We start from the raw sequence: 27,302 nt of genomic DNA, 5'->3' as shown, positions 1-27,302 counted from the left end.
AAACATGTAAAATGCTTTGTAAACCTTAAAGTGCTATTTCCTTGCTAGTTATGTGATTTTATCTTGTACCTATTTGTTCAGTGAAATAGCATATAACTTCATAAAACTATGTCATACAATACCTGTGATGAATAGAATGTTTTTTAATGACAGATTCTTAGCTTAAATAACTATGTAGGAGAGCATGAAGTTAGGGGGTATTCTTTCATGGGCAAGTAATATGCTATAGGCTTTGAACTACAAAGTATTTCATTTTTCTTGTTGTAGAAAATCAAATCTTTCCATGAATCTGGAATAAAAAAAAATAGTGGGACTGTTTTAAACTGGATTCTTTTTTTTTTTTTTAATGATCTTATAAGTAGTAATTTATAAAACATCAGAACTAGATTGGAAGTCACTTATTTTATTGATGAAGAAATCATCTAATGTTGAAGAGTGATAAACCTAGAATGTCTGACTTGGAGCTCAGTCCTACACTAATCAGTTAGCTGAATGTGAATTATTGATATGTCCTTTTATTGCATAAGAAATTTCAAATTAGACAATTAAGTGGCACAATTGATGGAGAGTTCAGCCTAGAGGCAGGAAGACCAAAGTTAAAATGGGACACCACTCATTTCTTAGCTATGTGACCCTGAACCTCCATTTGCTTGTTTGCTCACCTGTAAAATAGCAATAATAACAGCACCTACCTTCAAGAATTATTATGTGGATCAAATAAGAAAATATTTGTAAATACTTAGCACAGTGTCTGGCACATAGTGGCAATTATAAATGCTTATTCCCTTCTCTTCCCCTCATCTTAAAATGAGGGTTAAAGAAAAAAAAATTATTCAGTAAACAAATTGATCAAGAAAAGTAAAGATACAGATATGCAACTCTTTATGTAGAAGGTACATAATAAATTCCAAGTGTTTTTTTTAAATAAATACTCAAAATTTAATATTCATAATAGATTGAATAGTACAGCATGAATAACAACATTGGAAAAAGCTTGGACAAATATTATTTTTTACTTATTCTTGCCTACTTTGTGTGAAGGCTATTGGGAATAGTGAATTAGGTAATTACAGTCCATCTTATGTTTATTGCTTTCAAAGACAGCCAAATTAAAACAGATTATTTACATAAAAAAGTTCACAATTTGTACAGAGGTTACTTAGACCACTTTTTATTAAAAATTTAGGAGCCCAGACCTTTGCTGTTATGATTGCAAACAATGACAAGTAAAATGTTTTATTATATTATTTTTATAGCCAGAAGTATAACAAAGAGCCTAAAATTAATCAAAATATACTTTGCTAAACTTTGATTTTTCCCTTATTCTCGCCTTCCATTCCTCCCTCCACTACAACTAGGGTATTCACAATTTCTACTCATTTATAGTGCAAGCTACATCATTAGAATGAATTACTGATCCCATTCCAATTGCTGTGTGCTCATGAATGGCAATGAGATGCAAATAGCATGGTGGTACACCATTGAGATGAGAGGTTTGGCATTGCCTTACCCCAGAAGTAGGTGTTTTGAATTGAAACTTGAAATCCAGCCATATTTAACTTTTTGAAGCAAAAATTTTGCTGATAGCCCCAGGATTGTTGCTGTATGTAGTTAATATCTCTTGATTGAGAAATACAGTAGTTTTTGTTGTATAAATGAAGGGACACTTTAAAATTAATAAAATCTGTGAGATGTATATAGAGAGCTAGCCTTGGAGAAAGGAAGATCCGAATTCAAATTCTACCCAAGACAAATTAATCTTATGACTGCAGGGCAAGGCATTTAACCTCTCAGTATGACTATAATTATGTTGCAGATGTGTTACTGGTCTTGTACCAGTAGACAGGTTTCATACTGGCAGTTACTTATACCAATGGAATTATACTTAAAACAAAACAAAACAAAATTTAAATTGCAACTATATCCATTAGTTTTTTTTTCTTTTTCTTTTTTGAAGCAATTGGGATTAAGTTACTTGCCTAGAGTCTCTCTTAGTAAGTGTCTGAAATTGGATTTCACATCATTCTCACTCTGGGGCTAGTGCTCTAGCCATCTAACTGGCCCTAGTAGAGGTGGTCTTTTTTTTTTTTTTTTTAATATTTTCAGTTCCAAATTATCTCCCGATCAACCCTCTTCTACTTATTGTGAAGGCAAAAAATTTAAAGACTCATTCATATGAGTCATGTAAAATGTTTCACATTAGCCATTAGCAACTGTATATTTTTGGAAGAAAAGAAATATGAATGTATATTTAGGGCATAAGTGGGGAAAATGTGTTTGTTAATTTGTTATACTGAGTCATATTGCATATTTAATTGTCTTGGGGAAAAAAGTTCAAAATGATCAATAGGTAGATAACCTCTGGGCCTGGAGACTAAAAAAATCTTGAGTTCAAATCCACCCATAAACATTTACTAGTCATATGACCCAAGGCTTTAATTTTTATTTACCTCAGTTTCCCTATTTATGACAGAGGGATTGTAATAGCATCTATTTCTCAGGGTCATTATGAGTATCAGATGTATTAATATTTGCAAAACTCTCCGCAAAGCTTAAAGCACTAAAAATTGCTGTGTTTTTTTTAATGACTTTTGTAGAAGGTTTGTAGAATTCTGTGCTTCTCCTTACCTCCTTCCTACCCTCAACTGTTCAGCCCTCTCCAACAGAAGGGAGAACTATGGTTTTATTACTATCTTTTTTTTTTTTTCACTTAAATTCAAATTCACTTTCTTTTTTTTTTATATTTCTTTTTTATTTTTATAACTTTTTATTGACAGAACCCATGCCAGGGTAATTTTTTTACAACATTATCCCTTGTACTCATTTCTGTTCAGATTTTTCCCTCCCACCCTACCCCCCTTCCCCTAGATGGCAAGCAGTCCTATATATGTTGAATATGTAGTATATCCTAGATTCAATGTATGTGTGCAGAATCAGTTTTCTTGTTGCACAGGGAGAATTGGATTCAGAAGGTAAAAACAGGCTTTATTACTAATCTGTGTGACCTCCTGTACTGTAGATAAAAGTGCTAAACCTGAAGTTGGAAGCTTTGAGTTTATATTCGCCCTCAGGCACTATAAATGGAGATTAATAACAGCATTTACCTCCTAGGGTTGTTGCCAATATTAAAGGATACGGTAATGTGAAGATAAAATTACTTGATATTTGCAAAGCAGTTAGCACAGCTTCTGGCACTTAGTAGGTGTTTAATAAATCTGTTTTCTTCCCTAATTTCCCTACTGTAAAACAAAGGAATTGACCTAGATGATCTCTTAAGATTCTTTCTTGGTTTATCTTTGAACAATTCCATAATAAAAAAGAAGAATCCCGAGCAGTTTTTGTTGTTGTAAATTTTGTTTGTGGGGAGGTTGTATGGACACTTTCTAATGATTTCCAATTGGGAGATAAATTGTTGTTGTTTGTTCTTTTTTTTTGGAGGATCATGAGTTCAGAGAGGTTATGCCTTGACTTGCAAGTGAATTGGATTTAAATGAGGAAGGACAGTGCAGTCAGGAGACTCACTTTCCCCTCCAGAGCCATCTGGGTCCAGGGGCCAAATATAGATCAGAAGGACTGAAGATGGTCTTGAATGAATGGGAGACCTTGCCCTTTTTAAGCTAAAGTCTTCAACTAGTGTCAGTTTGACTGAGGCTCTCATTCAGTGATTAAGGCTAGGTAGCCATTGAGGCAAACAACAATCTTTTTCTGGACTACCTTTTGATTCCATATCTAAGCCTGAAAAGTAGAGAAATGCCCTGAGGAGAAGAAATGGGGAAATCTGGATCTTAGTTCCTTTCTTTATCTTTCAGAATAAGTGTAATTGGAAAGGTAGAAAGCCTTGCCTTTTGCTGGCAGGAAGGTTTTTCAAGATGGATAACCCCTCTGAAGTGAATTCTTTTAATTTAAAAAAGGTTTAGATGAATAAATATTCTTACAAAGAAGTAATTGTTTTCTCAATGTCTCTAAGAGTTGAGCTAGTCCTTGTGGAGGTTAGAGAGTGCCTCTTATCCCAAAGACTTTACTTTAAAATACTATTGTAAATGTTAGTACATTATCATCATTATTTATGGATGTTCCCTGTTGCTAGATTAAACTGCATGTATGTAAAGTGAATGTTGCCTAGTTACATAGATATAAGGAAGGAGATGAGTTAGTATTTTACCTTAATCCTATTTTTTCCTCATTGTCCCATAAGCTGCAAGATGTGATGTGATTGATCTCTTTGGCTCTTTCCAAATTTTGCTGTGTTTATCCTGATTGGTAGTAAATTGGTATTGCCCCTTTAAACAGGAATCCTATTCCTGGATACTAAAGAACTCGAAGAATCGCTTTTAGTTTGGAGGATGTAGAAGAATGCATTTTTTGTTATCTAGAAATGACAGTGAATCTGGGACATTGGATTGGCATTCAGAAGCCTGGTTCATGTTTCTTCCTGCTGCCACCTGTTCTTTGTCATCTTTGGAAGGTCACTTCAAACTCTCAGGACCTGTGTCCTCATCATAAAAAATAATGGGTTGGACCAGATGGGTAAGAAGCTTTCCTTTAGTTTTGAATCTTTGAACCCAAGTGTATTTCATGCCATCCATGTACTCAATAAACTTCAATGGCTCCCTATTGCTTCCAGGTGACAATTAACTCTTTTCTCTCATATAGTTTTCATTCATAATTTCTTAAAATATAGCTCTGTCTTTTATAGAGCCCATAGGGATTCAAACAGAGTTATTAAACTGTCCCTTTACACCCACATTACTCTGGGTCTCAGTGATCTGCCAATAATAGGTCCCAGCCCAAATCTCCCTTGCTTCCCTTGAGTCCCAACTAAAATCCTGCCTCCTACAGAAAATCTTCCCTAATTAATTCCAATGTCTTTTCTCTGTTAATTATTTCTGATTATTCTATATATAGCTTGTTTTATATGTTTGTTAATATGTTGGCTTCCCTGTTAGAATGTAAGCCCCCTGAGTGCAGGGACTATATTTTGCCTTTTTTTTTTTTTTTAATCTTAGCACTTAGCACAATGGCCCATAGTTGGTGCTTAATAAATGTTTATTGAATTAAATTAAATTTTGAGGCTTTGGTTAATTAATAGCTAGCATTTGTTTAGGACCTACTATATGCCAGACACTGTTAGGTGTTTCAAAGTATTCTCATATCGTCTCAACTCTGAAAAGTAGCTGCTATTATTATCCTCAGAATACAGTTGAGGAAATTAAGACAGAAAATAAATTACTTGTACAAGGTCATAAAGTTAGTAAGTCTCTGATTTCCTTGACCCGGTGCTCTATCCACACTACAATCTAGATTTTATCAGATGATGTTCTTGGTGTAGAAGGGAAGGGCAAGAGAATAAAAATTTATATAGTATCACTATATGTTAGGCACTGTGCTAAGTGCTTTTTATAAATCTTATCTCATTTGATCCTTAAAACAATCCTGCAAATTAGATGCTGTCACTATGCCCGTTTTACAATGAACTATCCTAGCTTTCTGATTCTCCCTTTGGCATTGTTTTTAAATAATACTTTTTTTTAGTTTTAAAAATTTACTTTGATTATTTTTTTCCAATAGTATTTTATTTTCCAAATATATGCAAAGATAGTTTTCAACATTGATTTTTGTAAGGCTTTAATGTTCCAGATTTCTCTTCCTCCTTCCTTTATCACTCCACTCCCCAAGACAACAATTAATCTGATATAGCTTAAATATGTACAATTTTTAAAACATATTTTCATATTTGTTCCCTTTGCCACTTTTGGACTGAGGAGTGGAGGTAGCACTGACTTTAGTGGACAAAGGACACTGTGTGTGTGTGTGTGTGTGTGTGTGTGTGTGTGTGTAACAACTAGATATGTGTAGAGATGGAAGGTGAGTAATATCGAAAACCAGAAAGTTTCATTTGACTGTTTTAAAGGAATTAGAATGGGAGTAAGCTTTGAGGAGGGCAACTTCTGCAGTGTGTACTGATAAGTTCACAAGTATTTTACATTGAAAAATTTTAGGTCATGGTGGTATGTTCAGTACCAGGAGACTTTCAGAAATTGAAATTAAAGCTAACTAGCCACTTCTGTAAATCTCCTTTCCTAGAAAAGTGTGGTTCTGGTTACAATTTCTGATTAAGCTGGGTGTTGGATTAAGCTGAATTGGATCTTCCAAGATCCAATATAAAATCCTTCTTACTTGAGCATGAGTAGAAAGGAGCAGATGTGAAGAAGAATGCCATTCTTGGTCCTGATAGTTTTGAGATGATTTAACTGTGTAAAGGGGCAATTAGGTGGCATAGTGGACAGAGAGCTGAACATGTAGTTAGACTTATCTTTGAGTTCACATCTGGCCTTAGACACTTATAAGCAGTGTAAGTGTCACTTAATCCAGGTTTCTCTTCTGTAAAATGAGCTGGAGTAGCAAATGGCAAACCACTTTAGTATCTTTGCCAAGAAAATCCCAAATGGGATCATGAATTAGACGTGACTGAACAACAAAATGTGTAAAATGATTGATACCATCAGTTTCATTTGCATCACTACATGAAGCCAGAGTCTTCTGATTGAATTGTTTATATCTGCCTAGAATGTACTAATGCAATTATATTTCATTTTTAATGTTTCAGAAATGGTCTACTTGTTTTAAGTAGATTAACTGTTGAAAGTCATGAAACACATTTTCTAAGAGGAACTTTGAGTGGTCACTGTTCATTTTTTATTTGTACTTGAGAAATAAAGCTTTCAATAATGTTATCTGCTAGCTTGGCTGTTTCCTAAAGGAAAACAAGTAAAAGCTTAGCCAGACAGTCGGGCCCTTAAGAGTTTTATATTTGCATAATGGAAAAAGTCCCAGAAAGGGTGGGGGGTACTCTTAAGAGTCTTAGTGTGTAAATGGATGGCAAGATGGAGCACAAACCTCAGGTAACAGAACCTGGGATCTGGAATCTAAGTCCTAAGTTCCCAGGGAGAGGAGGAAGAAAAAATATAAAGAAAGCCTAGTGAAATAGTTGGAAATCTTTAGTTATTTTAAGTTTTTTTTTTTTCAGTTATCTTATTAGCATAATAACTAACCATTTTATAGCTTTGTGATTAACAGCACTTTACATATATATTAACTCATTTGCTAATGTTTGGGTGTCCGGCCCTATTTTTTCGTGGTAGAGTAAAGTTGAGAATAGAAGTCTTTATTTAGCTGTCATCTTGATTCTTTAGATTAGACTATAATATAACTGATAAATTGATAGTAGAAATTTTACCTGTTAAATGTCTCCTCTAGAGGAGAAGAATAGAAGGTAAAAGAGTACAGTTATTTAGGTGAATTACATCAACTTTAAGCCATGTGGAACAGTAGGCAGAAATCCATTTTAATTTATAAAAAACATATCTTTAGGTACATAAACACAGAGAGTATAAAGAATAATGAAAGTCTTTACTTATTTGTAATTCTTTCTGTCTTTTAAATTAAGACCAGGCAACAGGAAAAAAAAATATCCATTGTATAATTTAAGAGATGCTTGAGTTCAATATCATGGTTAATTAAAGGCTAAAAACAAGACTGAGTTTGCTCTTCTGCTTGTTTCCCCAGTCACTCCCAAAAACGAATAAAGGAAAAGGAGAAGCCAACAAGTGTTTATTAAAGGCCTTTCTGGCATTGTGAGGCCTGAGGACACAGAGAAAGGCCAGGAATTCTCAATTCTAATGGGGGGGAATAACATGCATAAGACAAGGTACAAATAAGATATATACTGGATGAATTGGAGATAATCAACCGAGGGAAGGTGTTAGCATTTGGGTGTGATTATACCTGGGACTTGGAAGGAAGCCCAAGGAAGCTAAGTGATAGAAATAAGGAAGGACAGAAATATGGCTATCATTGAAAATGTATAAAATCTGGGGATGGATGGAGTGTTTTATGTAAAGGAACAGGAAGTCACTAAACTGAAGAGTATGTGAAAGGTAGTAAATTGTAAGAGGACTTGTGTGAGGGCTTTGAAAGAAGGGCTTTGAAAGTTAAACAGAATGTTTTATGTTTGATACAGGGATAATAGGGAACCACTAGATTGTGTGTGTGTGTGTGTGTATGAGAGACAGAGACAGAGATACACACACACACACACACACACACACAAACAGAGAGAGAGAGAGAGAGAAAGAGAGAGAGAGAGAGAGAGAATGAGTGAGTGTGTTATTTGGGCTCTTTAGCAAAGTACCTTGGCAACTGAGAGAAAGATAAGATTGGAGTAAAAAGAGGCTTGTGACAAGGGAGATGAACCTTCTAGAAGGACATTGCAATATTCTAGGGATGAAATGAGGAGGAAAGCCACTACCATGATATTAGTACCAGAAAAGAGGGCATATTTACGATATTTTACAAATTAAAACAGAGAGCTTGGCAACAAATTGGATATAGGTTGATAAGAGAGGGAAGAATCAAAAATGACACCTTGGTTGTAAACTTGAGTGACTAGAAGAGATGACAGCATCTTCTACATTAATAAGAAGGGCTTGGAGGGAAAGCTATTAATTCAGCTTTTTACATGTAGAATTATAGATGTCTATTGGATATCCCATTTTAAATATCCTAAAGGTAATTGAATATGACAAATTAGAAGTTAGGAAAGAATTTAGGTCTGAATAATTAAATTCAGAATTACAAATGGCAACATATAAATACTAATGAAATCTTTGGGAACTAATGAGATAACCAACTAAATAAAATAGAAGAGAAAAAGCCCCAGGACTGTCTTAGCTGACATGCACATTTAGGGACTGTGACCTGGATGAAGATGCAGCAAAAGATGAAGATATGTGTTTTGATGGTTAGAAGGAAAATTAAGAGAAAACAGTGTGTTAAACAAAACTTAGAGAGAAAAGTACATCAAGGGACCAAAAGGGTGATCTACAGTGTCAAAGACTGCCAAGAAGTCGAGAGGGATGATGATTGGGAAAAGGCCATTAGATTTTGTAATTATCATATTACTGTTATTTTGGAAAGAGCAGTTTCAATTCAGCTATAACACTGAAAACCAAAAAATTGAATTAGAAAGAAAATGATGTTGCTTGTTCTTTGTTCTTCAAGAGGTAATTCCATGATGTGCAAATGAGTTGCATTTAAAAAGAAAATGAGAGGAAAGGGAATAGAGTTGTAGGTATTAGATGGCTTTCTCAAATATCAGCCATAGTAGGAAGGAGAGAAATAGAATGATAGCTATTGGGAAAGACAACATACATATTTAGGTATATATAAAACACCTAGTAAAGTACAAGGTAGCCTTTATGGAGAAAGCCTGGAGCTGATGAGGTGTATGTAGGGAAAGGAGTGAAAAGTGGGAAGGGAAGGGGCAGGGAGAATGTACCCAGGAAAGTCTTGAGAGTCAAGCACTGAGTTATGTTTTAAATGAGCATGACTGACATATGTATTTCTTTAAATGGAGATTCATCCTTTGGAAGAAGAGAAAATAGGATAAAGGATTGTCAGCTTGAGAAGGATGCCATGTTAGTTAGAAAAGTGAATAGATTTTACGAGTAATGTTGTCCTTAGAGAAGTCAAATGACTAACGAATTCTCACACAGATAAGCCGTAGTAGCATTTGAGCCTAATTTAATTATCTCTTCTATTCCAACTTATCTTCTTTTGCTATGAAGATGAGGAGAGAAGGATCTGGATTGATTTGGAACCAATCAGAAGAACAGAAGAATTAAAACTATTCAAGAATGGGAGCACCAAACTATTGACTAATGTGCTGCCTAGAACTCATGTAAAAACTAGAAATCTGAATGTTTCAGTTTAAGATTGCAGGCTTCAGTTCATCTGCTCATTTCATCCATCTCCAGTTACCCTTTTACATTTTTTTTTTCTTGTTTTTAGTGTTATATTTGTTTTGTAAACATAAGGAAACTTTCTCTGATATTTTTCCTCAACAATGATCCTAAATGATTTCCTAGCCCCTCATTTTTTGATAAGAACTGTTGATTTCTGGGAATGGATGTATAATTGCCTCTTCTTTCAGCTTTAGCTTCTTAGTTCTCTTAATAAGAAGCCTAAGAGAAAAAAGATTGAATAAATTGCCTATTTTGAGTATTGATTAGGTAAGCCTTGTCTCTCTTGTTAAACTAATACTAATGACTAGAAGTCATAGCCAAATATGCTGGTAATCAATCTTCTGCTTACCATGCTTCCCCCTGAGTGATACGGTTTTGGAAATAAGTTAAAGGCGTAATTTCTTCCATTTTGTCCTGAAGTATGCTATATATCTCAAGACTATTCTTCCCTCAACTCTTGCATTCCAAAGAATTCTTTACAAATACATTAAGCAAAATCTATTTTAATAGTTAAAAGTAATACCATTTAATTGCCACATGGATGATACTTGAATGGCTGTTAAGTTTTGAGTGGGATTGCTGAACACTCTATTGGTACACCCTTTGTGTTCAAACTAGGTTTGGAATATAATCCAAATTTTTTTTCTGTCTCCACTAAACCAGTTTCTATTTGCATAAGATCCTGAGGAGAGAGGTCAAATGGAAGCAAGCAGAAAAGAGAGGATTAGGATAGTTTGCCTGATTTAGTAGCTGGGATTTAGGAGAGAAGTTATTGTTTTGGGGAAGAGAGAAAATGATTTGATCTTCCCTCAATTTTCAGACCAGTTAATGATACTGGCAGTAGTAGTACTAAATGATTATTGGGGGAAATAAGAATTAAGTGGCAACTTTGGTTCTTTTAAAAATTGATGCTTTTTTATTTCATATTGCTGTTATTTCTCAAATTTTTCACATAATCCTGATCCTCTTCTCCTTTCCCACCTCTCACCACTGGCCCCCGTTGCCCCCCCAAAAAAATTACATGACTTAAGGAACCTTCTACACCCAGAGTTTGCTATTTGGATCACTAGGAAGTACTAGATTGCAGCATTCAATGTCAGGAAGATTTGTCTTCTGAGTTCAAATCTGTCCATAAACACTAGCTAAGTGGCCTGGAAAATTACTTAACCCTGTTTGCCTCAGTTTCCTCATCTGTAAAAGGAGCTAGAGAAGGAAATGGCAAACCACTCTGGTATCTTTGTCAAAGAAATCTCCAAATGGGGTTACAGAGAGTTGAACATGACTGAAATGATTAAATAATGTTTACTATTCTCTTTGGAAGAGAGGTTCTCTGGAAGTAATATTTTTCCTGACATATAATCTAAATTGTCCTCTGTTACAGTGTTATCTTTATTTACATTATTAAGATCTTTGTTCATATTACTCTTCTGGTTCTGCTGTTTTCATATATTTTTAAAGTTTTTCTGAATTACCGTAAAAAATCTGGCATGTGTTTGCTACTGCCAAAAGTACTGATTATGACTCTTTTGGTATGACTTCTTTTAAGGACATATGTCTTTTAGTGGAATTTCTGAATCAAAGAATGTGACTAGTTTAGTAACTTCTCTCATATAATTGCAAATTGTTGGACCAATTCACAGCTCCACCACTTACTGTGTTTTCCCTGTGTTTCCACAGGGTCTTTCCAACACTGTTTTATCGTCTATGTCATTTTGACGTCCATGCTTTAATTGGTTCTTGTCAGCTTCTTTTTTCCAGGTTCCATATATACTCTGATTCACTAAAAATATCATCTTGACTAATGTACTTCATCTAGCTCTTGGGGAATTTGGGGGAAAGGATCATGCTAGTGAGATCTTTATTCATCCTCAATTGAGGGGAAACTACAATGAAAGTCAGTAAGATCTTCCAGCTACTATCCCAGAACACAGAGCTACCCCAGTGATGGGTCTTGCAGTAGCTATGAGATGGTGGGAGAAAGGCAGGGAGGGCCAAAAATTTTGCTTTTACATGACTGCTGAGGGTGTCTCTGACAAAATAACTTATAATTTCCCTAAGAGGCCAAAATTGAGCACAATCTGGATAGCCAATGGTGGAAAGAAGTAGAATGTGGCAATCGTAAGCTATAATTGGTGAAAGGAATGCTTTGGTTATGTTAAAGAAAAGCTTATATTGTCACCAAAAAAAATGTGACTTATTTTCTCACTTTCTAATTGGGTCATCTCATAAATATGTGCATTACCACAACTCCCTTGGTGTCCCTAGTACCCATCTTTACAGATCTAATTTAAGGAAAGTATAATGAACTGAATGTCAAAAGACTAATAACTAGGTATTTGACATTAGACAAGTCATAATTCATTCTTTTGGACCAATGCTTTCCTTCAGTTTCTTCAAGTCTAGAATCTGATTTCTAAGCTCTAAAATTGTATGATAAATAATAATGGGTGAAATATATAGTCCTCTTAGCCCATCCTTTTACTTATTCTAGAGCATATTTCCTTTGTGACAGTAATCAAGCACTGACAGGATTTTGGATTGGGTAGAGAGACGGGCTAGGATGATTGTGCCTTTTTATATATCTTATATCTCAGCATACTTCTCTAAATAAGATCATCTTAGGGAGATAAAAGGGAAAGAGTCTGGGTATTTGTAAAGTTTACTTTCTCCTATTTCCTCAAAGATCCTTTCTCATAAAAAAAAAAAAAAAATGTTTTTACTTTCTTGATTGCAAGGGTGATCCATAGCTCAGTTTCTCTTCCCATCAGCTTCCTGTATAGTTAGTCCATTTTTAGCTTTGCCAGTATATAAAGGGGGTCAGCTGTCATTTCACAGTGAATGTAAGGCACACCCAACTAGGGACCACAGTTCTGCAGGGCCAATCCTGACAATAATTCTAAATTTCTTAAGGGAGGAAGGGGGACTAATTTGTCAAATAGGAGTTTAGAAAAACATTAAAGAAATTAAAGAAAAAATCCAGCTTCCTGGGCTATATAGTTGCAGATATTTTCAGAGAGTACTTCAGAGTATCTTTCTCATTGGTCTTGTTCTCTTCTACCTTCTTCCTCTTTTCTCAGCTGCTCCAGAAAGGCCAGAATCAATACTAGTTACTCTTTTTTATATGAATTGTTATCTAATTTTTGCCTAGTTACCTTTCACTATAACAGTATGCATATTATCACATTCCAGATTAAATTTGTTGCATATTTTATTTTGTATTATTTTATTATAACACTAAAGCTAATCATTAAGTCTTCATAGTTTGTTTCTTGTATAGTTTAATTGTCTCATCATAAATTAAAAGTCGCAAACCGCAAAAGAGTATTTTCTGATGCTTAAAAATATTTTTAAAAGGAGAAGGAAGAAGCTATAATTCTTCTCATACCAATTAAGTTCCTCCTAAGAGGTTTGGGATTTTAAATTGTTATAAAATGAAACTCCCATTTTCTTTTCTCCTTTGTATTCTTCTCCCCTTTCTTAATTCCTCTCAGTTCTACTTTTCATAGCTTAGAAATTCACAGATTCTTCCTGTAAGAGAGGTTTCCTCTATTTTAGGATCACACACCCTTGTAGAGAATTCAGAAAGTCTTTGAACTTGGATAGAAAAAAAAATTACATGTTTATTTTCACTAACATCTAGGAATTTTTTCCTTCAATTTCTGCTGTTATTTGAAAATCTTGTACAAGAAGGCTTCTATATATTTCACCAGATTGCTATGCTACAAAAAAGTTAAAAATTACCTGACTTAGAGCTGAAAGATTCCATATCCAATTCCTTAATCTTTGTTGTTTGTTGTTCAGTCATTTCAGTCTGACTTTTTGTGACTCCATTTGGGATTTTCTTGCTAAAGATACTGGTTTTCAGTTTCCTTCTCCAGCTCATTTTACAAATGAGGAAATTGAGGCAAACAGTTACATGAAAAAGAAAAAAAAAAGAAAAAGGAAGAAATGAAGGAAGGAAAGAAGAAAGATGAACAGAAAAAGAACCTTGACCACAAAAAGCTACTATGGTGACAGGGAAGATCAAAACACCAACTCAGAAGACGACAAAATGCCTACATGCAAAACTTAAAAGGGGGATGTGAAGTAACTTTAAGCCCAAAGAGCCATCTTGGAAGAGCTTATAAAGAATTATAAGTCTTATAAAAGACATAGAAGAAAAAATGGGAAAAGACATGAGAGATATGTTCTGGGGAGTCTTTGTCAGTGCAATTATAAGACAGAAAATAGAAGTAATTAGTTACTATTGCAGAGTAAGAGGTGGAAAATGAAGATAGAGGTGTCCTAGATGAAAGAATGGGAGGGAAGAAAGTACAATTGGGGCAGGCTAGCTTAACATAGGTGACTCACCAGGCTAAATGGCAGAGTTATCAGGATGGGTTCCAAAGCTAAGCAGGAGTTTAGCTCCTCCAAAGTATGTCTCTGGAGGCATAGTTGAGAGAGCACAACATGGCAGAAAATAAATCTTTAAAAAATGAACTTAAGACATAATAGGATCTTTGTTCAATGGGACTCAAATCCACAAGAAATTCTGAGCCTTTCTCTGGACAACATAAGTCTTTGGAAAGTAGATGCTGCTGGGGACTCAGATCAGCAGTTGAACGTGTGCCCTACTAATGGAATGGCTCCTGAGAGTGTCTCATTTCCTTTCATCTTAGCATGAGAATATGGAATTGATCCCAGTTATGAGTTCAGCCTGGCATTAGGAACCTGAGTTCTGGGTCTTGACTGACAGACTCATATTCAAAACTTCCTGTTACTTCTGGTTTGTTGCCTCTTGTGTGAACCTCAATTTATTGTCAGATTAATGGAATCATCATTGGCCACTGTGTGATCATAGTTATTACAATAAGGAATTAAAGAAGCCAGTAGATGGTACAGTGGCTAGAACATTGGACTTGATATCAGGAAGTCTGAGTTAGAATCCTCTCTCAGATTATTACTTACTGGTAACCCAGGCAAGTAGTAGTTTGCCTCAGTTTCCTCAGCTGTAAAATGTGATAATAATATTATCTATTTCACTAGAGTATGAAGATCAAATGAAATAACCCAATGATAAAAACACTTTAAAAAATAAAGCATTATCTGATGTTAATTATTATCATAGTTTTGAAGTCTTTCACAGTTATTTTTCTTAATACTGTAGTCATTTCATTAATTGTTCTCCTAATTTTGTTCACTTTGTGTCTGTTCATACAAATTCTCCCAGGTTATCACTGTGTCATTTTTTTCACAGTTCAGTAATGTTCCATTATGTGCATGTGTCAAAATTTGTTTAGCTATTCCCCCTGAATGATACTTATCTACTTTGTTTCTAGTTTTTTGTTTAAAGTTAGCTGGAAATATTTTTTGTGTGTATCTATCTGTCTGTCTATCTTGGGTATCTATATTCTTTCTTTGATCTTTTTGGGTTATTAGGAAATAGAAATATTATTATGGAACCTAACAATGCTGGTTTGAAAACCTAGGAGTATCGATTAAGGGAAATTTGGGGTTTAAAATAAAGGGAATTAAGTTCATTCATGATTTCATTTTTGACACAATTTCTTATTTTGTTTTATTTTTTGTTTAGACTTAAGATTTCATCAATTCTGGGAGCTTTCCATTGCAATTGACAATTTAGAGTCCTAATCATCTGGCATACTGAAAGTTTAACTCACTAGCCCAATGGCTTATACTGGAAGAATATGTAACAAAGTGGACTTGAACCCCTACCTTCTTGATTCTAAAACTAACCCTTTACTGACTATAGGTCTTCCTATCTTCAAGAATGGCCTTCTCTCTACTCTGCTACATTGTCTTTCGTTTGCTATTTTCAAGGAATTAGTTATCATTTATAAACATTTTATTTTGAAATCCCTTTTTACCTGTGGAATACGGTTTAGGGAATATTTAGTCAGGAAATTTCAAACAATGGAACAGTAGGAACAAAGTTATATATTCTCTGTTGAGATGGTATGATATAGTTTCAAAAGTGCTGGATCTGAAATTAGGAGATATGAATTTGAATCCTGTTCCAACACTTTCTAGTTTTATAACCAATTTCCTCAGCTTTAAAATTAGGATAATATTGTAAAGCCAAATTTGCTGGTTTGAATATATTTCTCCCTTCCACATTATGGGCATCATATCTCCATGATTTAGCAAATCTGTAAAAATCTCCATCTGTACCAGAGAAGAAATTTAAATTTTTATCATATTGAAAGATAAAATATGTTGATATTATACAATACCATATATAGATATATTTTTATGCATTTCTGATTTTCTAAACTTTTTCTGTCATATGTTGGTCTTCATATGAAAACTCCTCCCAAATTGCAATTAAATTTCTTATGCTAACCTGTAATATATCAAAATCATGGAGAAAGTCATAATGTGGAAAAGATAATCATAAATTAATTTTTAGAACTTAAGCAATTTGATGAATAATTATTATTGCATTGAATAGTTCAAGGCATTTTGAAGGAATAGTGAGTAGAATAATTTGTGTAGGGGTAGCTAGGTGACACAGTAGATAGAGCATCATCTTTGAGTCAGGAGGACCTGAATTCAAATTTGGTCTCAGACAATTATTAGCTGTGTGTCCTTGGGGAAGCCACTCAATCCCAATTGGAGTTAAAGTCTTATTATAGAAGGCCTTGAATGCCAAAGTAAGGAGTTTGTTGGATTTGGTGAGTAGCAGGGAACTATTACAGGATTTTGAGGACAAGAGTGACTTGATAAAATACTGGTTTAGGAAGATTAATGTGATAACAATAGGCACATAGATTGAAGTGGGAAGAAGTTATAACAAGAGATCTTCTCTTGGTTTGGAACAGCTTGGTACAAGTTGTTCATCTCCAAGCTTCACTCCATACATTGAATTCGCACATTGAAATTGCCTCTACCTGGTGTCTCTCCTAATTGGATGTGCTTTCCCAGAACCTTCCCATGTTGGGAAGAGTTGGGTTTCTGTCAATTTGTAGTTATAATTTATGATAATTTCCACAGTTTATTCATTGAAATGCTCTTTTGTAGAATTATTATAATTTATTTAGATTGTTATTCCATTATCTTTAATATTTTATTGAGTATTTGATATATACTCCATTGTCATATAAAATTAATATCTATGACTCGGTAATTATTAGTGAAATGATGGCTTTATACATGATATTATTAATTATATTTAATATTTGTCCTTCAATTTGTTTTATATATAGTGTACTTTTTCTGGCAAGTGTATTTTTTTAAATAAAAAGTCAATAAAATATTTTGCAAAAACTCACCTTTTCAATGGTAAAATAATGAAATCAATACTTTAAGAACAGAAGTATCCTTTTTCAAGTAACTTCATTATAATTAAATTAATTTGTTCTGAACTTTCTTATATCATATTTAGGTGGACAGAATTCTAAGAGATGGAATGAGGGAATGAATTGGAAAGATGCCAAATGCAAAAGAAATGGAAATAGGAAGGTCCTGAGTAAGGATTAATAAGAAGACTAACTTCTTTCTTTCTTTTTCTTTCCTCCCATTTTTATATTCTGGCTCAGAGAGAGAGTTCCAGATTGACATAATTTCTCCTATGAATTCAGACATATCTCTTCATCAAAGATGATTTTAAATAACATTTTTTATCAATGGTTATCTAGCTTTCAGGTTCCAAGATCTTTTATATACTCTTAAAAAATTAAAACCCCAAAAAGCTTTTGTTTATGTAGCTTAGCATATTAAAAAATAAAAATGATAATGTATTTGTTAATTAATTTACAGTGTTTTTATTTTGTTAACCTAGTACATGTTAACATAAATAACATTTTTATGGAATAGCCATATTTTCCAAAATTAAAAAAAATAGGAAAAAGACTGGCATTGTTTTATATATTTTTGCAAGTCTCTTTAATGTCTTTAATGCAAGACAGCTGGATTTTCACATCTGCTTCTGCTTTCACTCTGTTGCAATGTTATTTCAGTTGAAGTATATGAAGAAAATTCAGCCTCACAGAGATATGTAATTGGAAAAGTTTTAGTAGTATTAGAATAATAATTTTGAAAACCTTTGAGTTATAGGAATCTTGAAGAAGAAAAATCACAAATTGGAATTAATATTACAAAATTATGGTAACTACTTTGTTCCTTACTTGGCTACTCTCCTCAAGTTGATTTACTGAAGTAAGCAAAGGAACTCATTTCTTGATAAATATCTTAATATTTTACTGTTGGAGAAATTGGATTCGGGTGAGTCATTACTATGCCCCCCTATGTAGTTTAGTGGATATAGTTCTGGGCCTGAAGTCAAGAAGACTTTTCTAAATTCTAATCCAGTCTTAGACATTTACTTGTTATATGATCCTGGGTAAGTCACTTAACTCTATTTGCCTCAGGTTCCTTATCTATATAATGAGCTGGGAGAAAGAATTAGCAAACCTCTCCAGTATGTTTGTCAAGAAAAGCCCAAATGGGATCATGAAGAGTCAAACATGACTAAAGAACAGTCATACCAACTCCTTTCTGGAGTGAACAAATAAAAGATTTCTCTTAGATGGGTCAATACCTACTTGTCTAAATTTTGATTACTATAGTTAATTCATTTTTTAAAAAATACCTTTGTTATTTCTTAATATTTTTAGAGAAACTATAAAGGAAGTTTTATGTTTCTGAAATGACAAAATGTTTCCTTTTCTTCTCTTCATTTATTGCTTCTAAGTTATCTATGATAGCTTGCTCATCAAATGCATTGTCCTTGTATCTTCAAAGACACCAAATCTTCTCATATATATTGTGACTTTTTCCATACAAAATAATATAACATGGCATTAAGCAAAGCACTATTAAAAAAATAAAAAGGCACTATATAGTGCAAGAGCAAATTTTTAGTGACAAGAATTTTGGTAAGGGAAATGTGCATTTCAGTGTCACTATGAACCAAGTTGTTTTAAGCTCAATTTCTTTACTTGTAAAATGGTGATAATATTCTTATCTAACTATATTAAAGCATTGTGAGGAAAGCATTTTGCACACCTTTATTCTCATTTATAGAATGCTTTATTATTATTCCATGCAGTAAATAAATATTGTAATGTTCAGAGGTTACTGACTAGATTCAAGTGTTAGCTTGGTCTTTGCCAACCACCCAATTTGCATTTTGGAGGCAGGCAAAAGCAAACTATAACAGAAATTTGCAAACAACCTTACTGTGTCATTTGATTCTCATGATACTGTTGTAAATCTTGGTTGGTTTGGACATCATTGCTCAGAGTGTGCCAGTTCTTTTTCTTGTTCTCTAAACACTCAAGTTAGTCAATCAGTCCCTATGCATTTATTAAGTGCTTAGTATGTGGCAGGCATTATACTAAGTGCTAAAGATACAAAAAACCCAAAATATTCTCTGCTCTAAAAAACTCAAAATTTAATGAGGGATAAAAAATGCAAACAAGTACATATAAACAAAATATGTGCAAGATTAAAAATTGTGGTCCAGCAGAACAAACATGAGGAATTCTGGAACCTGCCAGTTTTCGATAGTCACAAAAATGCTCTGTTATGTTCTGTGACATTTCCATTCCTGATTGGCCCTAGCAAAAATGCCAGAGATGGCGATCAGTTTTGTCATGTTAATGAAATAATATTCTCTGAGTTTTAATTTTGCTATTATTCAATTTGTAGATAAATTGGAGGCTTGAGTATTATAATTGCTTCCATTCATTTGTCCCTATTTTCACTCTAAAATGCATTGTCTTTCCCTGTATGCTCTTTCACGTGAAGATGAAATACTTATGCTATTAATTTATGCTTCTAGTCAGTTTGGTTAGTAATATTGAGGAACTCTGGAAAGTTTTTAAGTTAATTGAAAATAGGTTGTATTAAATACAAATAGTTGAGAAATAAACAGTTGAGAAATCATAGTCTATGATGAAATTAATTTGCCTTTAGCCACTGTGTAGAGCAAAGGGCTAGCCTTGAAAGTGATCTTGTTTTTAAAAAAAATTTGGTAAAGGTATTTTATTTTTGGTTTTCTCCATAATCTTATACATTTTATATATGTTAATTATTACAAAAAAGTTATGGCAGATTAGTTCAGAAAAATGACTTCCAAAATAACTTTTCCATAAGTCCCATAATATGGGACAGCTACTATTGCTCGCAGCTTATTGTTTGCCCTTTTTCTAGAAGGGGACCATGACATTAGGAGGGAGATCAAAATGCAAGCATCTTCTGTAGAGAACTTGTCTGAACACTTCAGCTTCTCTTTGGGCTAAGCCTTTTTCCTCCCTCCTCCTATCACACCACATCCTATATCGGCTTTGTAAGTGTCTTAGTTTTCCATTGTTCTCCCATTATGACTTATTCTGTTTTTCACATTCATTGGGAAAAAGATCAGTTTCCACCTTGGCTGGGTACATGAGTCTCAGTAGAGGCTGACTCATCAGCTGGTAATGATTCATTCTTGGCTTTACAAATACAGGCAGAAAAGCTTGAGGGTGCATTAGATATGCCACTAAGGGAAAAAAACTCATTGATTTTAGAGTAATAAAAGAGTTGATATTGCAGACAGCCAAAAGAAATTTTAGCAGAAGTTGTGATTCTGGAAGTTTTCTAATCTTATGTGAAGGATTTGAGTTATATCTTTTTTTTCCTCCTCCTTTCTCACCCTTCATCACTTCTGATCCATTTGTGTACAGTGTACTTTTGTTCAGGGCTATTTCAGTATAACATTGATCAACATTGCTTATATTTTCAGATTTTTTTTAATATATTGATAAGTTTATTATTTTTTTTCTTTTTAATCTTTGTTTGAGATGATTCTTTGGGAAAGAGAAAAATATACAAAGGAAATTTTAAGTGCTAGAAAAACATGAGATGTATTTAAAAAACAAAGCAAAACTAAAATTAAGTCAAAGCAACAAAGAAAATCAATAAGCATTTAATAAAAGTCCTACAAAGTGCCAGGCTTGCTAAGTGCTGGGGATACAAAGAAAGACAAAAAATAGTTCATGTTCTCAAGAAGCTTTCTCTCTAATAGGGAACCTGCAAACAATTTTATACAAACAAAATATATACAAGATACTCTGAAAATAATTAGAAGAGGGACAGGAAGACATTAAGATGAAGAAAAGGTTTCTTGTAGAAGGCAAATTGTTGACTGACTGAGACTTGAAAGAAGGCAGGAAGCCAGAAGTTGAAGATGAGGAAGGAGAGAATGAGGGACAGTCAGTGAAAATTCATAGTCAAAGAAGATAGTATCTTATACTAAGACAGCAAGGTGGCCGGTATTAACTTCATTACACAGTACATCAAAAAATTGACACAGAGGAAAGAAACCAGAGCCTGCAGTTAGAAAAATTGTGTTCAGATTTGACATCAAACATTGACTGCGAGTAAGTCATTTCACCTGTGTTTCCCTCACTTCTATCATCTATATTACAGGGGTCCTCAAACTATGGCCCGTGGGCCAGATGCGCCAGCTGAGGACGTTTATCCCCCTCACCCAGGGCTATGAAGTTTCTTTATTTAAAGGCCCAAGAAAAGTTTTTGTTTTTATTATATTCCGGCCCTCCAACAGCCTGAGGGACAGTGAACTGGCCTCCTATTTAAAAAGTTTGAGGACCCCTGAATTATTAAAATGGGGCTGCTAATAAACCTTTCTTCATCTGTTGTGAGGATCAAATAACAAGATAACTCTAAAGTGCTAAGCATTTTTGGTTGCTGTTGAATCACGTCTGACTTTGGAGTTTTGCTTTTACTATACTGGTTTGCCATTTTCTTCTCTAGCTCATTTTACAGATGAGGAAACTGAGACATAGAGAGTTAAGTAATTTTCCCAAACCACATAGCAAGTAAATATTTGAAGACAAATTTGAATTCAGGAAGATATCTTCCTTGACTCTAGGCAGGTCACCTTATCCACTACATCATTTGGTTGCCTACTTGGCTCATAGTTAACACTTAAAAGTTAGCACCTTAAAAAGTTTTTGCACAAAGTTAATACAACCAAGATTAGAAGGAAAGTAGAAAACTGGGAAACAATTTTTACTGTCACTATTTCTGATACAAGGCTCGTTTCTAAAATATATAGAGAACTGAGTCCAACTTGCAAGAGCACAAGTCATTCCCCAGTTGATAAATGTTCAAAGGAATTGTTGGAGAAGATGTGGAAAGATTAGAAAATTAATGCATTGTTAGTGGAGTTGTGAACTGATTCAACCATTCTGGAAAGCAGTTTGGAACTGTACCCAAAGGGCTCTACGTCTATAAAAGAGGACTCTTTGATCCAGCAATACCACTACTAAGTCTCTATCCCAAAGAGATTGTGAGGGAAAAGGACCCACATGTGCAAAAATGTTTTTAGCAACTCTTTTTATGATGGTAGGGAAATTGGAAGTTGAGGGGAATGTCTGAATAAATTGTGGGGTATGAACATAATGGAATACTTTTGTGCTATCAGAAATGATTAGCAGGCAGATTTCAGAAAAACCTGGAAAGACTGACATGAGCTGAAGCCAAATGAAGTGAATGGAGCCAGAACATTATACACAGTAACAGCAACATTGTATGATGATCTACTTTGATAGACTTAACTCCTCTCAACAATAGGATGATTTAAGACAAAAAAAAGACTCAGTGTGGAAAATACCAACTGCATCCAGAAAAAGAACTTAAAAGTCTAAAATATAAAGCTTTCTATTTTCACTTTTCTTTTTCTTTTTCAGATTCTTCTTGCACAACATGTCTAATGTGTTGTGTAAATATGTTTAATGTGATTGGATATGTATAACTTAACAGATTGCTATCTTGAGGTGAGAGGAGGGAAAGAGAGAAAAATTTGGAACTCAAAATCTTATAAAAGTGAATGTTGAAAATTATGTTTACATGTGATTGTAAAAAATAAGATACTATTAATTATGGGTGGGAAAAAAGCCTTTTCAATTCTAAGAAACCATTCCTTGTACATTAAGAGGCTCCACTGTTCTAGACCTATGCATGTGGTTGGACTAGATTGAATCCTGTGGGACTGGCCTCTGATTCATGATGGAGGAGCTCAGCTCTTTTGACTTCTATTCTTTAACACCTTTGGCTCATCTACAGAATATTTCCCAGAAGAGGGAATCACTAAGATATCCAATGTATGCTCTATAACAGGGCTTCTTAAACTTTTTCCACTTGCAACCCTTTTTCACCCAAGAAATTTTTATATGACCCCAGGTATATAGGTATGTTTACTGATAATAAATCATGATTTTGCTACCCCTAGATTCAGTTACATAAAACACATTTTTAAAGAAGCTGAACTCTATAGGATATACTTTTTTTTTTTCCCTTGGTAAAACACAGCTGTTAAGTGGCTCAGTAAAGAGAGTGCTGGGTCTGGAGTCAAAAAGACCTAAATTCAAATCCACCTTCAGGTACTTACTAGCCCTGTGACCCTGAGCAAGTCAATTAACTCTGTAAAATGAGCTGGAGAAGAAAATGGCAAACCACCCTAGTATCTTGGCCAAGAAGACCTCAAATAGGATCACACAGAGTTGGACATTACTGAAAATGATTCCATAACAACAACAAAACACCTAAAACTTGCAGGCACAAATTGATAGTAAGATGTGAAATAAATTTAAATAAATCTAAAAAGATAAAATTCCACAGGTTAATCTCTTTGAATTGGTCTCTGATAACTACAGCCCATATTTACCTAACCTATCTCTCTTCTAACTTCTTTTCCACTAATTTCTGTAATTAAGTTCGAATTAGGAGGACCTGAATTTAAATTCAGCCTTTCATACTCACTAATTATTTAGTCCTTCACTTATCTTCTGTTTGCCTCAGTTTTTTCATCTGTGAAATAGGGATAACAATAACACCTGCTTGCAAGGGTTGTTACAAGGATAAAATGAGATAGTATTATAAAATATTTAGCATGATTCCTGGCACATAGGAATATAAAAATGTTAGATGTATAGTTAGTATATAATTGTGTTATTTACTGACTGTTAGAGTGCAATTCAGTTCAGCAATACCTATACATATAAGACACTGCTAGGCAAAAGAAATTTGCATTTTAATGAGAATGTAATATCAGTTAATCAATATATTAAGCATTTGCTGTATACTTGGTACTTTATTAGATTTGAGATGTTTTTGTCATTTATGAGAGGATCACTGACATATTGGGATGATGTCTTTACTTGGGTACTTTACTTGAATTGGATTTAAGCAAAATGGAGTTACACAAAATTATCAGACTCACTATCTCATTCTGAGTCAACATTGAGGCAGTGTCTGACACAAGTCAGTGTCTGACACTACATATCCCTAATCTATTCTAACCCTTGCCCAACTTCACAGTGCTATTTTAGTCATCTTCATAGCCACTGGAACAAACTGTTCTCATCCATCCCTTCTGTCAGGGAAGTCTTCACATGCTTGGGGTAGATTATACCCCTAACTCACCAATGGTTTTAAGGCTTGTCAATTCCCCTAAGCCTGGTTTATTTTATCTGCTGAGCCAGTTTACCAGAATGTGGCTGCTGTACCTGCTACTGCATGAGAGTTGGGTGAATCCAGTGGACTCCAAAGGTGGATGAACAACCCTGAGAAGGGCTCAGCAAGCCCTCACACCAGAAATGCTAGGCCTCCTGAACATTTAGAAATAATGAATAAAACAATTTATGTATACATGGAGCATACTTTCTAATGGGAGTATGTAGAGAGGTAAGTATTTAGATAATAGGTTTATAGATTTAAAGTTGGACTGGACCTTAGATATTATTGAGTCCATCTCCTTCATTTCTTATATGAAGAAAGAGAAGCCCAAAGAGTTGGCTAAGATAACAGCTAATTAAATATCTAGGATGGCATTTGAATTAAGTTCCTTCTGACACTAAAGACATTGCTCTATCTGCTGTATACTATGCTGCATCTCTCAATATAAATCAAAACTATATAGTTTATTACAAATTAGTTTGTGATCAAGGGCAAATCTTTTAAAATTAGTCACATAATTGAATGTGGGAATCATGAAATTATGATTTACCATCAGCAAATGGTTGATTTGTATACTTATTTTATGTACCATATACGCTTGGGTGAAAAGGGATCAGAAGTGAAAAAAGTTTAAGAAGTCCTGTTCAAGGGCACTAGCATTTGGACACTTCAGGAGAGGCTTCATGTAAACAGTGGTATTTGAGTTGTGTCTAAAAGGAAGAGAAGGAACTCACTGAGGTGGAAGTGAGAGCAGAGTGCATTGCAAACTTGGGAAGGAGCCAGTGCAAAGATATGGATATGGTAGATGAAATATCGTGTGTGAGCATCAGAGAGAAAGTCTTCTTGGTGACATCACAGAGTTAAGGGGGAAAGGTGGGAACTGAAGTAATAATATACAGTGAGGTTGGAAAAATAACTGACTAGGTTGGGAAGGGCTTAATTTAAAGCCTTACCAAAGAGTTTATATTTGATGTTAGAGCCTTTACTGAAGGTTTAGTATTATGTTCTGGGGAAAAGGAAATAGATTAGTTCATTGATTTTACACGTAAATAAACTGAGATCCAAAGAGTTTTATTTGCCATAGGTCAAATAGCCAGTTGCAAGACCAAGACTTAGAATGCATGCTTTTAGTCCATTTTTTATTTGACAGCACCTACTATACAATTTAGTACAATTTATATTGTTTTAGCCTCTAATTGCTTCCTATAGGAATGTTACTTATCCTCATGTAAGTCATAAACTTCTGGGCAGAGACCGTGTCTTATGCTTCTTTTATTGCCCTTGAAGTGTTAGGTAATGGCTGGTACCTCACCAAAAAATTGCTAGTTAATTGATTGTTTCCTCTCTTCATTAAGGGTTCAGTGCTGTTCAGATGAGTAAGACCACTGTTGAGTTTTTTTTCCAGCCTTTGTATGTTTTGTTCATGCCTTTGGGAAAAATGACACAGCAAGATTTTTCTTACCTTTTATACGTGTGTGTATGTGTGTCTGTGTGTGTTTGAGAGCACGTGCATTTGTGTAGGTGTATTTTTTTCTCCTAAGTTTCTATTCTATGTTCTGTTAATTCTCTATTCATTAAGGAGTTTTGTTGTGATTTCATTGGTGTACAGAAAAAAACTAGTTTTAATAATGCAATCTATAGTAATCTATAATTTATGGTCTTTGTTGACAAGAGCCACACAACCAGTATGTGTCAGAGTTAAGGATGTCAACCCAGGTCTTCCTGATTCCCAGATGGACTTTATCCAGTATACCATATTGCCTATCTAATCATTAAATTATATAGTTTAATAATGATAACATAGCCTGGGATGCTGTGCTTAATCATGGCTCTGTCAATTTCATTAGCATCTCAAAGGCTGATGCTTTCAATTAATGTGCAGAAAATATGTTGAAATTAATAGAGAATTAAACTATATTTGACTAAGGGATGGAGAACAAACAAGTTGATTAGGAGAATGTGCTAGAATTTAAACTGTAACTGGGATCTCTAAGCATTTTCTGCAGCTGAGAGGTAAGTAGAGTAGTCTGCTATACAAACTTCAAATTAGGGGTAGGTAGTAAGGAGAGGAGGCAGGAGAAGAAATATATACAGAGCACAACTATCCATTTTGCGTTGAGGTTAGGCTTCGTGTCTCATGTACTTATGTCACAAAGAAAATATTACTATTAAAGGAAATAGTTTACATTAACCAAAAGGAAAAGCTCACATTTACTATATAAAAATCTGGATTTCAGAAAACTCATCCTAATTCACAAATTAACCTATTCAAAACTGATGTGTTTATATCATGTTTTATACAGGGTCATTATCATCCAGGGGCCTACTTAAAACCAAAGAGAAAAGTCATGGAGAGGGGTAAGTTACTTTTTACTTTTGGGTGATGTTAATGTTGCAAGTTATTTTAGGATTAGCCTACCTCCAGGGCAGACAATTCTATTTTTAATGTGAAGTTCTTTTGAGGGAATTTTTTGTGTTCTTGTTGTTTGTGTCACAAGGTTTTTACCTGGGTAGGTAAATTCAACCTCTGCCCAACTCAGGTATGTGAAGTAAGTGATCTGGAGCAAACCACATGCAGCTAATAATAAACTCCTGCCTATGGCCTCCTATTAGCAAAGATAGAAATATGCTGCCCTCCTTCTTTCTTCTTTCATTTTTTTCTCCTTTGGAGAACTACCATCCATTGATGTTACCATGGATGAAGGAGGAAAGAGAATTCTAAATTAATCCTGGTCCTCTTGGTAACAACTTCCCCCCTTAGATTTTGAATAGCTCCTGATTCTCAATTTTTTTTCTTTTTTGCAACTCTGTAATAGTTATGATATAATGATGTTGTAATTATTATAATTGTAATAATAATTATACAAATTATTGTAATTTTTAATTATTCATTTACCAGACAATAAGCTCCTTGGGGACAGGGAACATTGTTTTATCAAAAATTTCCCTTTCTCCTGTGCTTTGCACATAGATACTTAAATATTTGCCAAGAATTATGCAGAAGCCAAGTTCATTTATTGTTTTCATTGTTGTTCA

General features: G+C 34.2%; 1 protein-coding gene across 1 annotated transcript in view; it reads left to right on the top strand.

The window, feature by feature from the left end:
• The window catches only part of PRRG1 (proline rich and Gla domain 1), a 114,437-nt gene that overhangs the window by 21,136 nt on the left and 65,999 nt on the right, over positions 1 to 27,302 (top strand). Inside the window, exon 2 of the mRNA XM_003763473.4 lies at positions 26,570 to 26,624. Within this exon, the coding sequence (XP_003763521.1) occupies positions 26,615 to 26,624 (10 nt within the window). The 5' untranslated portion in view covers positions 26,570 to 26,614. The remainder of the gene's footprint in view (positions 1 to 26,569; positions 26,625 to 27,302) is intronic.

The sequence above is a fragment of the Sarcophilus harrisii genome, chromosome 3, assembly GCF_902635505.1.
Source record: "Sarcophilus harrisii chromosome 3, mSarHar1.11, whole genome shotgun sequence".
Taxonomy (NCBI): Eukaryota; Metazoa; Chordata; class Mammalia; order Dasyuromorphia; family Dasyuridae; genus Sarcophilus; species Sarcophilus harrisii.
Note: the sequence above shows the minus strand (reverse complement) of the source record. Positions and strands in the feature narration are given on the sequence as shown.